The following is a 13,330-nucleotide window of genomic DNA, read 5'->3' as shown; positions in this document are numbered from 1 at the left end:
TATTCACTTTCATCACATACACGAGTGCTCTTTGAACTGTGCAATAAGATCACCTATAACATGACTCTCCAACTTGAATTATCTTAGCCTACTCTTTTCGGTTATGGCAAATAACCAAACTATTATAAAAATAATACGTCAGATAGTATCAATTTAGATACACTATAATTTTAGTTGGTAATTAATACATAAAAAATACAGACTCTATTAATAATAATAGCACACCATTTCTTTAATTACATGAAAAAGCGGTGCCCTTTTTTACTGCGGTGCACAACGATATAACGACTGAATTAAAGGTGAACAATGATGGGTCGAAGTTTAAGTATCGTATATGGGCCTTGAGGCCTAATTCACCGTCAATAATTTTAACTTCAAATTTTAATTAATTAGTGACTATTAAAGCCCAATTCACCGCATTGGCAATTATGAGGTAAATTATGAATAGTTATGCTATGTAACCGTGTGCACTATGGTACACACGGTTGCAAAACGCTGTCGTTTTGATTAAAAATGCACGTTCCATTTAAAAAAAATCAGTTCGATTTTCCTCAACAGCATTATGTTGTTCATTCATTGCGGATTTTTAGTTTATTCATTGTGGTATTTAGGTCATTCATTCTGGATTTTGTGTTATTCATTCATTGTGGATATATAGTTATGAATTTGTGAATATATAATTCAAATTATGCAAAAAAAAAATGATATTGCCGTGAATCGAACCTGATTTTTTTTTTTTTTAAGTGGGACGAGCGTTTTTATGGCAAAACGACGTCGTTTTTGCAACCGTGTGCACCATACACGGTTACACAGCATAATTTGCTGTAAATTATGCTGTGGAAATGTGTTCACCATGCGCATGGTGAACACAGGTATAAATCTATCGTTTCTATACTATAGATTCATAATTTTTTTTTCTTTTTGAAAATACAGATTCATAATTTTGTTTTTCATTTGTTGTTATAGATATTATGAATCTACAGTACAGAAATTATGAATCTACAGTATAGAAATTATGAATCTACAATACAAAAATTATGAATCTTCAGTATAGAAATTATGAATCTACAGCTTAGAAATTACGGATCTATCCCGTTAACAACAAATGAAAAACAAAATTATGAATCTACGTTTTCAATAAAAATTTAAAAAGTTATGAATCTACAGTATAGAAATTATGGATCTACCTCTGTGTTTACCATGTGCATGGTGAACACGTTTCCACAGCATAACTATCCCAATTATGAGTTGCAATGGTTATTGCGTTGATTGTGGTCCACACAGCTGTGTGGATCATAATCCAAAAATGATATCGTTTTGCTTAATTTTATTCTTTTGCGCTCCCAACTGTAACATACATTTTTATAACTCATAATGTACATTATTCTAAAACATAATGCACATTATTCTAAAGCATAATGTACATTATTTTAAAACATAATGTATATTATATTACCTCATATGTTACATTATTATAACATTTAATATACATTATTCTAATACATAAAGTACATTATTCTAACACATAATGTCATAATATTCACAATGTTATTTTGGACCGTAGTCCATAGAGTTGTGTGGACCGCGGTCCACATAATAATTTGCCAATGAGTTCTTATAACATGGACAATGGCCCACCTTGTAAAGTGGACTCTGGTCCTAGACGATATATAAAAATTGTGTATTTTTAGTATTAAAATTGTGAACTTCTAGAATATAAATTGTGTTTCTAAGTCAAAACACATAGATTTTGTGAATTCAATACAGAGTTAATAATTTTAATGTTTTAATATTGTGTAACTGTAGTATTTAAAAAGAATTTGTAAATACAGGTAACCATTTTACTTACATTCATTCTCATCGCCGGTCTCCACACCGATGCAATAATGTCTTTGAAGAACCAAAACTTGCCAGGCTTTTCAGTAACTAGCCTTCAATTCCCACCGCATAAAACTCTTCCTGACTAACCGGGGGATCATTCGAAACGTTTGTGAACTGTGAACTTTAATTAATTAATAATCCTTTTTTTTTTTTTTTTACGAAAGTTAACTGTTTTCCGATCTGTTTCAATTATGAGTATAACTTTTTTCCCTTCAGCGTTTAGAACAAAAATGACATATCTATTCTCTCTATACACCGATCAACCAAAATAGCACTAAAATAAAAGAAGATAACTTCACTATTTATACCCAATTATTGTTGGAAAGTGCGAAATCGTGGAACCGAAACGACGTTTCCCCGGCGGTATCTCTCTCAAGCCGGCCGGCATTATCATCATCCTCATCATCCGGCAAAGACAACGGCATAACCTGACTCTCACGCTGAACGCGCGGCACAGCGACGACGACTTCCTGCTGCCACGGCGGCTGCGCCGGCGGAGGAACTGCCCGGGAGCGGATGCTGCCGCAGCTGGGAATGCAGACGTCGCGGTCCCACAGGAAGACGTGGATGAGGATGGGGACCCTAGCGTGGCGGTGCAGGGAGAGCTTCTGGCTCAGGGACACCGTGTCATAGCAGCGGATGGCGCCGGCGGTGGAAACCATCCACGGCAGCACCTTCTGGTTGGAGATTCGAGAAACTACTAGAAGCTTTGACTGCTTAGAAGCTTCTTCGTAGAGATTTCTGAGGCCTGATCGCGCCGACGGCGCATCTTCGTTGCCTTTTATCACCGAAGATACGTATATGAAACCCTGTTAATTATGCACGTAAACACATACATACATGCAACAGGTTAGTTATACCGTAACTTTAGTTTTAACAAATTATTGCACCAAAATTAACTAATGTTATCAACTAGACAAACCTATTAACACAATCAGCTAACAGCCATTTACCAAATACCCCCAATATATAAAAACATGAATGAAAATTAAGATAGATGGAGGAGATGAAATGAAATGAAAGAATTGGAAATTACCTCTTCGGTTCTACTTATGGCAAATCCTAGCTTAGTGTCATGTTCTTGGATATTGATTTCAATGGGGATCTCTCCACCAAGAGGGGAAAACCAAAGGCGAACACCTCTCACCACCCCAATATCCACTCCATGGTAATCTTCAAACCCATACAAGCTTGCATTGGCAAGATTCGACAGATCAGACAGCGATCCAGCATTTACTGTGGACGATGCTGTCTCTCCAGATATCTACCCTCAGATCAAAAGTATTAATCTTTAGTCTGTATGTATGTATGTAAGAGATTATTAATTAATCAATCAATGAAATAAATACCTTTGTAAGGAGGGATTCAGTTTGAATGTTCATGAAGACAATGGGAATGCCAGAAGCCTGAGAAGCGTTGAGCCAGGCATTGGCGCGGGCAAGAGTATCCTCGACATCGTTGTATCGAAAAGCAACCTTGTCGGTGGCTTTGGGCAAGAGGAGCATGGAGTAGAAGCTGCTGGAATTGGGCACCGCTAACATCTCCGCCATCCTCCTCTCCCATGGGTACGATACGTATCCGTCTTGCATCGGAGTTTTTGCCAGTGCAGCCACCATTCTTGAGTTCCTTGAAGCTGCATTATACGTACATTCATGAATGTTATAAATTTTTGTAATCTTTTGTAGTTATTTGCAATGAACATTTGGATGTTATTTTATCATTTTATGAATGTATGAATTGAATATTTTTAAATTTCTTTAATAGATTGAATTGTAGGTTTTTTTTTTTTTTTTTTAGAACTTAACTTAAAATTTTATATATTAATAACAATAGTGGATTTAAACGGGTTTCGTGTCATATCATGTCGACATGATTTGAAACCTGTTAACAAAACGTATCTATCGTGTCAACCCGTTAACAAATCGTGTTCGTATTCGTATTAAAAAATTGAACCCGTTAATCATAACGTGTCGTGTCCGTGTTTAGACTTATCGTGTCGTTATTGTGTCGACCCGTTAACGGACCCGTATACACGAATTGCCAGGTCTAATGACATCTCAGTTACCATGCTAAAGGGGTGGTTGTAGGTTCAAACCCGGTCAATCATTATTGTTTTGAACCATATTATCATATAATATACATTCAGTAGATAAATAATGTATTTTTAATATATTAAAAATATACATTGTATTCGAAGAAAGTACATGGCCATGTACTGAATGTACATTATATTGTATAATATGCATTCAATACACGATTAATGTATTTTTAATATATTAAAAATGTACTTTTATTATGGTCCACACAACACTGTGTCGACCATGGTCCACGCAATAATTTGCCAACCTTGATGGTGGGGGTTAAATTTTTTGGCATGAAAGTATTTGAGAAAGTATAAAACATACAGTACTTTGTAAAAATTATGAGTATTTGAAAAAAAAAAAAAAAAAAAAAAAAAAAACTTAAATTAGCATGGTGTAGAAATTAAGTTGATTTGTATTTTTATGTGGTGGTTATAGTTCACATTAACTTCCACAACCATTTTAATTGGTTTCATGTGAACACGGGTAATATATCCACACCGCCTACCTACTCCTTGCCGTGATGGCCGTGCATTACTAAATTAAAGTTTAGCATCAATGCACGCCCACCAAAGTAGACAGCTCCTTAAATGTTTTAATTTGGTCAAAAAGGTTCAACCTATACATTTTTTACCTTGTAAAAGGTGCCCACGGGGCAATTCAAGCTCAAACCAGCTCTGAATCGATCCGTTCAAAAAAAAATGCTTTGGTTTCACTAGGTCTGGGTCGGACTTATTAGTCCAAACCTGAACCAGTTTATAAAGTGCTGATTCATGTCTTATAAAAAAATAGACCGAAGCCCAACTCGAAACTGGCCCAGGTCTAGGCCCGAACATGGTCCTGGTCCCTAATTGCCTCAGAAAAAATCATGAACTTTATAAATTATAATACACTTTATAATATTTATATGTTACCAAATAATATTATATGTCTTATAAATTTTTAATTTTATAAAAAATCATATTATTTTTTTTTTGAGATTAATGATTAAAATATTACTTTAAACGAAAAATATTAACTTTGAAAAAGTGCGCGTGAGTGTGTATGTGTGTGTGTGTACATTTATATTAATTAGCATTATTATATCAAAATGTTGAAGTAATTTAAGTGATAAGAATATTCGTTGTTAATCATAAGGTTAATGGTTTAAATTTTATTTCAAACAAAAGAAACAATTTATCAATATTTTAATATAAAATAAATTAATAAGCATATAGGCCTATCCTAGAATCGGCCCACGCACTGAGAGGCCCGAGGCCAAGCCCAGAATTAGTCCAAATAGGCCCGACACAGGACCAATCAAAGTTATCTTGGACCGGTCCTGGTCAGTACTAACCTAGACCCAAACCCGACTCTAACCCGGCATGAGACCGACTCAAATTCAGAATTTCGCCACTTCTACCCTCTACTGTCATCTTATTTAGTAATTCTAGTCATATTAAACTTACCAATAGTAAAATTTCAACCACCTCAAAATTCTAAAACCTCATTCATGACAAGAAGATATTGACACATTTAATTCAAGAAAAGTACAACCTTGAGACTAGCAACTTTTGTTTTAAAAATACGATAAAAATACTGGCCTTATGTAAAAATATGTTGAGAATATTCTTTTTGGTGTAAAATTTAATACAGAATTCGTAAAATTTAATACAGAATTTAATGTTTTAAGTTGGGATGGCCTTAAAGATATTTAAATTTAAAACTTTATCTAAAATATGATGGTGATGTGAACGAATAAACGAGCGGAACTAATACACGTGAAAACGAAACAATAAAATATGATCACTCCAACAAGACATCGATGACAAACAACAAATATAAAAGTCAAATGTCTGCTTTAATTTTGGACTATTCAATATCGACCAATTATATTATACTATGCTTTCCTAACTTCTGTCCACCTAATGAGTAATAATTAGTTGGTTAGGTAAGTCTGAAATAAATACTTGCTCCCTATTATATTTCGAATATAAAAGATCATCATATTTAACTTAAATCAGACTTAATCAAATTTCATAAAAATGTATCACAATATTATACTCCGTAATATACATTAAATTTGAACTAAATATTGTGTATTTAGTACCAATTATTAAATTATCATTATTTTAAGAGTAAATATTCATAATAATTAATATCTGAATCAATCATGCAATTCTCTATTGGCGGCCATCGTCACTAAAATTGAAAAAGTCAAACCCTCAATATTTTTTTATCTCAAAAAAAAAAAAAAAATTGGAGAAGAAGAAGAAGAATATTTTTTCTTTAAATATCTATCTTTGATATTTAAATTAAATATGACCAAAAAATGAGATTGTCCTTTCGATTATTAGCATTTATTAATCGCTTTAATCTTTAAGTATTATAGGCAAATAAATGTTATTTATAGTTAATTTTAAATCGTTACGATTTTGATTTTTTACTAAATTTGAAAATAGTTCATTTTTAGTCTTAAATTTAGAAGTCGCGTTATACTTTTAAATTTTTTTTTCAAAACGTTCTATATATGTTGATCCTAGTATTATTGTTGTATAACCATTTTTGTCTTCCTTCAACAAACTTATTTAAATGACATTAAATATGTAGGCTTTTCAATATATAGTACTCCGTATTAATTTCTTTTTTGGGAAAATGACACTTTTTCCCCCTGAGTTATATACCTATAGCATTTTTCCCCCTAAATGATTGAAGTGGCTATTTTTCCCCCTGAAATGTTAATTGGACATATTTACCCTTAAACTAAATATTTAATTTTTTTTTCTCCAACAAATTATGACCATAATTTGGTTCAAACTAAATAAACACTATAGCAACCAAACCGAAATATTCCAATTACAATTTAGAATCGAAATTCGATATTTAGAGTTTGTTAAAATCATGAACCGGAACGGACGGTTCATGTTCCGAACTGAAAAAATAAAATACATTTATTGTTGAATTTAGACTATTTTAAAATAAAAAATACAATTTTAAAATAAAGACGGTTCAAAATCGCGAATTAGATCCGGAATCGCCGGTTGACGGTTCAAGATTCAATTTTTTTGATACATAATTTTAATAAATTGACATTTAAATATTGGGTTCTAGATCTGAATTATAACCGTAAACTATTAATTCGATTGCTTTAGTATCCGGTTCAATTCAAACCGAACCGTGGTCATCCCTACGTATACGCAATAATTTGTTGGAGTAGTAAAATAAATAAAATGTTTACTTTAAGGGTATAAATGTCAATTTAATATATCAGGGGGGGGGGGGGGGGGGGGTGGGGGGGGGGGGGAAGCACCACTTTTAGAATAATTGAGGGGCTAATGTGCTTACCTAAATAATTGAGGGGGGAAAAGTGCTATAAGTGTATAACTCAGAGGTAAAAAATGCCATTTTCCCTTCTTTTTTTGGTCCTAGATTTATGTGTCATTCTATTGTTGTGGAGACTCAAGTTATGAAGGTTCGACTGCACAGGCCCGAATTGCAATTGAATAAGATAGGGGATTCTAGCGGTAAATTAGAGATTTTTTTTCAAAAAAAATAAAAATACAATGGGTCAACCCACTTTGTAAAAGAAAAAGTTAAAATATCTTTATATTTAACGTCATTTAAATAAATTTATTAATGGATAACAAAAAATTATCATGTTACAATAATGTTAATAAGGCTAACAAAAATGTTCAAAAATAACTAAAAGTAAAATGACATCTCTACGACTAAAAAATATATATATAACGATAAATATTTTAAACCCGCAACGATTTGGAAAAATATTTAATCATTGAAAATAGAGGAAATAATTAATACTAGTAATTAATTAAGTAGTGTAAATGTTTAACTAAGAATTGAAGATGAGAGCAAAAATGGTATATGGTAGGGTAGGGTGTACATACCTTGCAATTCCAAGCACTCGCTCTCCGTCCGATCAACGAATCCCACCGCATAGTTAGGATCATCGATGGCCCTGAGCACGTACTGCTTCCGCCCCACCGATTCGTTGGGAACCAGGCACGCCAGCAGCTCCGCCAAGTCGCCGGAGCCTCGCCGGACGCGCACCCGCACGGACGTCTCCTTCGCCTTGAAAGACGTGTGCAGCAGCTTCTGCACGCCGGCCTTGCCGTTCTTGAACGGCGCCACGATCGTCAGGTTTCCGATCCGGAGCTCCTCCACGATGTCTCCGGTCTGCAACATGTCGCCGGTCCACTCGTCGCCTTTCGAGCTGCCTTTCAGACATTGTACGGACAGGACCAACGACGAGGAGGTCGGTTTCGACGACGACGATGAGAACAACGAGTTGTTGGAGCTACCCAGTGAGTTGGAGCGCTCCATGTCCATGGGCATTTCTAATTTCTCCCTTCACCCAAAAAGCTTAAGATCGATAGCAGTAGTGGGGGTTTAGGCCGGGGAGAGAGAATAGAACACTGATGATATGATCCTTTTTGGGTTGGGTTGGTTCGGAGAAATTAAGGTAAACAACATGAGATGGAGATGGAGAGAGAGAGGATGGTCTGAAAAGGAAAAGAATTTAAGGAAGAAGAATTATGTGTTCAGATCAGAGGTTGTTCGGAGAGGAGAGGGATTGAATAGATCGAAATGGATGAAGAATGAGAAGATGGAGATGGGTATGGCGCTCTTCGATCTCCCAAAGAGTCAAAAAATGAAAGGAAATTTAAATACCTTAAATTCCGTGTTCTCTCGGTTTCTAGATAAACTACTTTATATTCCAACACTTAATAATATTTTAATACAATTTCTCCTTATCCAAATAAAATAATTCCAAATATAAATTTCAAAGAAAAATTATTTATATTTTTTATTTCATGACTATTATGTCATTACTGAATTTAGTTTTCAAATAACATTTTTAACTTGTCGCACTTGATTCATAACATTCATATTTTAATTTGTCACAATTAATTAGTTTTTTTTTTTTTTTTTTTTTTTTGTGAAACTTCTAATAGAAAATATATAGGTGTTATATTTTCAATTCAAACCTATACTACCTTGAACATTTTGATACTTTTGGAGAGAAAATATGTGGTTTCAAACTAAAAAATATGATATATTTCAGTTTTTTCTGCCGAATATTTGATCAAATATACAAAGTACAGCCCCCCCCCCCCCCCCTCCCTCCCCCCCAAAAAAAAAAAAAAAAATTAGAACAGATATGACAAAAATAATAATTATATGACCAAAAGTCATAATTATTCTTTACAGAAAATACATCTTAACTATTCATTTTTTTTAAAATTATTATTAAAGCTAGTAGAGCAATGATATTTATGTCATATCAACTAGGTTCAAAAAGAAAAAAAAAAAGTGAAATATAATAAAACTCATACAAGTGTCATTTATTTATTTATTTATTTCTTTCTTTCTTGTTAAAAATATATTATAATAAAGATATTGTTGAAGCTCCTATATATTTTAATCTTTCAACATTTATAAATTTTAAAACTCCTCAAAGGGGAAAATTTTTTATTTTTCCAAAATTTTTAACAACTTAGCACATCATTACATACCATTTATTTTTTTTTTTTTTTGGTGTTTATCTTTCTTACTATACCACACTATACATTAGAATGGTCAAAAGTAGAATATAGATCGAATATCTGGAATTTATGAAAATTAAAGGAAAAAGAGATGCAATGTGGGGTAAAAGTGACCATTTAATAATTATTTTGGCTTTCATACGAGTCTTGTAGCATTATGAATATATATATATATATATATATATATATATATATATATATATATATATATATATATATATATGGTATTTGCATGGGCAGCTCAACTGGTTACAGAGATGAAACTTTGGAAGAATGACCAGGGATCAAGTTTCACCAGGGGCAGTATGGGAGCAACCTCTCAAAGTGAGGGGGGTTCGTTGTGTCGCACAGGTCTAACCTTTGTGGTTCAATGCTCTGTCGGGTCGGGGTGTGAGGGGCCTTCTTAGAAGAATGAATATATGTATGATTTAATAATTAATGTCATTATATTTGAAAAGGGTGGTTGTTGACATTAAAAATTTAATATTTAAATATTTAAATATATTTTGATAATATTGATATTTATCTTATTTTTTAATTAAATAATATTAAAACAGTTTGAACTTATCAAAATTCTTATTATCCTACCATAAATAGGGGCTCTCATTGAAATAATCATGTAAATATCCTAAAAATATTATTCAGAGATCACAATAAAATGATCCTGAAGGTAAAAGCCCCTACATGAAGATCATGTCAATCGTGTTGATCCAAACATATATGCCTGGCTCAGTCCTTAGCCTCCGCACCCATCATCCCTTCCCGAGATTGGACTTGACACGACCTACGCCCACATCCCATCAGGAACTGAACTCGACTTTCGCCTCGCCATCGATTCGAACTCGTGATAAGTAGATGGACATTAACCATTTAACCACATCCCTCCATGATAAGTCATAGCGCCACGTCTCGAACCGAGTACGGACTAAACTCGACCCGACCTAGCCGACGCCCAACACCTCGGTAACATTATCAAGCGTCATCGAGGGGATTGGATCGGGATTCACCTAGATTCTTTGAAAGTCCCCCTTTCTCTCGGCCTTCCTTCAACATTATGGGGTCTTACCCGGCCAGATCTGTCCGAATGCCTACCATATTATAGCCTACTTCCCTCAAATCTTTGCCCGTCACATCATTCCCTTTACCTTAGAACTTTTTCACTTAATGCTCTCAATCTGGGCCCTTCCACCAAAACATGCGGGGCGAGGTGGGGGGGGGGGGGGGGGTTCTCATGATCCAAGCCATGGGCCCGATTTGTAGTGTCACCCATCTACCCGACAATAATAAGGGCTAGAAGCACTGGTTCTTCTCCCTCAAGTCACCCATCTCTCCAACGCATAGCCGGCTGAACCGTCCAAACCCGTTTTTTTTTTTTTTTTTTTTTTTTTTTTAGGGTTATTCGCAAAAGATAATATGCGGTTAAGCATCAAATAACCAAAATACCCCATTTTACAATATTAGTGTTGACTTGTTGAAGTTTCTACTAGTTTCAAAGTGTAGAAACTTTGGCCAGGCATAACTTTTTTACTCTGTTTTCCGTTTTGGACAAATTTTGTCCCTCCAATTTCTCAAAAAAAAAAAAAGTGTTTCTTTTGCTCTTAATTTTAATTTTTTATGTACTTAGATGGTTTCAAAAATATTTTGAACAATTTTACATCCACTTACATAAATAGTTTGTAAGAAAAAACTAGGGGAACCTTATGTTTTATTAGTGAATTTTTACAATTTTTAGTTTGATTGTTTAAAAAAAATAAAAATAAAAAATCGGGCGTCTAACGTCTTTTGCAACATTGACCATTCGTAACTGAAAGGTTGCAAAGGTCGAATGATGGAAGGACCTACCTTTCATAGAAAAGGCGGACTGAATGGTACAGACAACCATTCATATCCGAGATCTCGTAGAGTGTTAAGGTTCGAAACGTTAACTCAAATAGTGACAGTTAACCATTTGTAAAGGAGTGCTCGAGACATTCTCTAAGCCAACAATTTGAAACCTTAAAACACAAATAAATGTGACCAAATGCAATGAGAGTCCTAGGTTCATATCCCAAGATTTTCCTTAAAAGCCTAGACATTCTGGGCAGAACAAAAAGATATGTTCAGCGCAAAATAAATATCTAACGGCTGAAAAATTTGACAAATCTACCCAACCTCCAAATTACCCGTTGGTCTTTACTCATTCGGTAATAGACGTTTGAAATTGGTTTCCCTCTAGCGAACCTTTTTCAAAATGGCTATAAATACCTTCACTTAAGGAGATAGAAGTTGCAAGCTAGTCATTTTCTAAGAATTCATCAAGTGTTCAAAGCATTCAAAAAGCTCACATCTAGTGACAAGTAAGAGAAATCTAGAGCTTCAAAGTTCATATCCATTTTCAAGAGACTTGTGCTGCCTATTTGTGAATATCAAGTTATTCAAAGCCAAGTTCTCTAGTTGGAGAAAGAATAAATTTTATCTTCCACCTTTGTAATCTCTACTCATTAGAAGTAGAAAGAGGAGGAGTAGACAGATGATAGTCAAAAAATTGTGTGGAGTTCAAGGCCGGCTTTCCGTTCCAAGCTTGAAGGTCCTTTTGTACAACGGATTAGTGTAATCTTCCTTAGGAGATTTAAGGAGAAGAGTGGAGTAGGCATGTTTGACCGAACTACTATAAATATCTCTCTCTATTTCTCTATCTTCATTTCATTGCTTCTACTGAGCAAGCAACACCATACTTTACACGCACTAACACGCCACAATCGTCATACTAATTACTCCTAACAGTTAAACAATAAAATCAATATTACAAGTAATTTCTTTTCTATAAAATTTAAATTCAATTCCTCAATAATTCTTTTTTACGAACCAAATGGATTGTTAATTCTCGAACTTTTAATCCTCAAATTATACGTAAAATAACAGTTCCTTTAACAAAACAATCTCTTCCACTCTTGAATTTTCAAACCTCCAATTTCTCATGCATTGACCAAGTTGCTTAATAATAAGACTCCATAAATTATATTCAAAGTTAAGAATTCAACTTCTTACCATTAACAATTTTTAATTTTCTGGAATACTTTAGTCGTATATTATTTGTAAGCTATTAATCTGCATTATGTTTTTGTTATATAAAACATTAACAGGGCGTTTGATTGGAGGGAATTTAAATTTCATTCCCACTTAATTCTCACTTAATTCCAAAGGTCACTAAATTCCTTAGTTTGGTTAACAGGGCGTTTGGTTGGAGGGAATTAAAATCCCATACCCCCCTTGAAATTTTAATTCCATAGATTTTAGGAAGAATAAAAGATAATGATGAGACAAAATTACCCTCACCTTTTTTTAACCTAAAATTGATGTCTGACAACAACAATGGGCATTTTGGACTTTATACTACTTATTCCCTTTTAATTCTCATGTATACCAAACATTGGAATTGAAATTTCTAGTAATTTTATTCCTGTAGACTAAATACTGGAATTTAAATTTCTACTTTATTCCCAGTAATTCATCTCCCATGAAATTGTAATTCATTTCCCACTTAATTCTCTCTCTCCAACCAAACGCCCAATAATTGAAACTTTTAATATAGTTGACTTAGTATTCTTGATTTTGAAACTAATTAAGTAATTATATATCTTGCCTGACCATAAACTTATTTTAGAAATATTAAAAGTTATAATTTTATTCTGTATTTCTGTACATCACAATATTATATTATTAACTTATTTTAGAAATATTAAAAGTCATAATTTTATTCTGTATTTCTGTACATCACAATATTATATTATTATATTAATAATAATGATCTATTTCATCAGTGAGCCTCCATTCTTTATGATTATG

At 33.6% G+C, this 13,330-nt stretch overlaps 1 protein-coding gene across 1 annotated transcript; it reads right to left on the bottom strand.

The window, feature by feature from the left end:
* Positions 1-2,041: 2,041 nt before the first annotated feature.
* LOC109160370 lies at positions 2,042-8,636 on the bottom strand. The gene is made up of 4 exons (XM_019308702.1): positions 7,847-8,636; positions 3,231-3,514; positions 2,918-3,145; positions 2,042-2,690 (listed from the first exon to the last, which is right to left on the bottom strand). The coding sequence occupies exons 1-4, from the start codon at positions 8,292-8,294 to the stop codon at positions 2,184-2,186; spliced, it is 1,467 nt and encodes a 488-aa protein (XP_019164247.1). The 5' UTR covers positions 8,295-8,636; the 3' UTR covers positions 2,042-2,183.
* Positions 8,637-13,330: the final 4,694 nt, after the last annotated feature.

Source organism: Ipomoea nil, unplaced genomic scaffold (assembly GCF_001879475.1).
Source record: "Ipomoea nil cultivar Tokyo-kokei standard unplaced genomic scaffold, Asagao_1.1 scaffold2845, whole genome shotgun sequence".
Taxonomy (NCBI): domain Eukaryota; kingdom Viridiplantae; phylum Streptophyta; class Magnoliopsida; order Solanales; family Convolvulaceae; genus Ipomoea; species Ipomoea nil.
This window is presented reverse-complemented; position numbering and strand designations above follow the sequence as displayed.

What these genes read in the sequence shown, in the direction of transcription:
- LOC109160370 (XM_019308702.1), bottom strand. Translation starts at nt 8,294, where the DNA reads ATGCCCATGGACATGGAGCGCTCCAACTCACTGGGTAGCTCCAACAAC. An exon ending in CGAGTGCTTGGAATTGCAAG is followed by an intron (nt 3,515 to 7,846) that starts GTATGTACACCC and finishes CGTATAATGCAG; the next exon opens with CTTCAAGGAACTCAAGAATG. An exon ending in CCATAAGTAGAACCGAAGAG is followed by an intron (nt 2,691 to 2,917) that starts GTAATTTCCAAT and finishes CATAATTAACAG; the next exon opens with GGTTTCATATACGTATCTTC.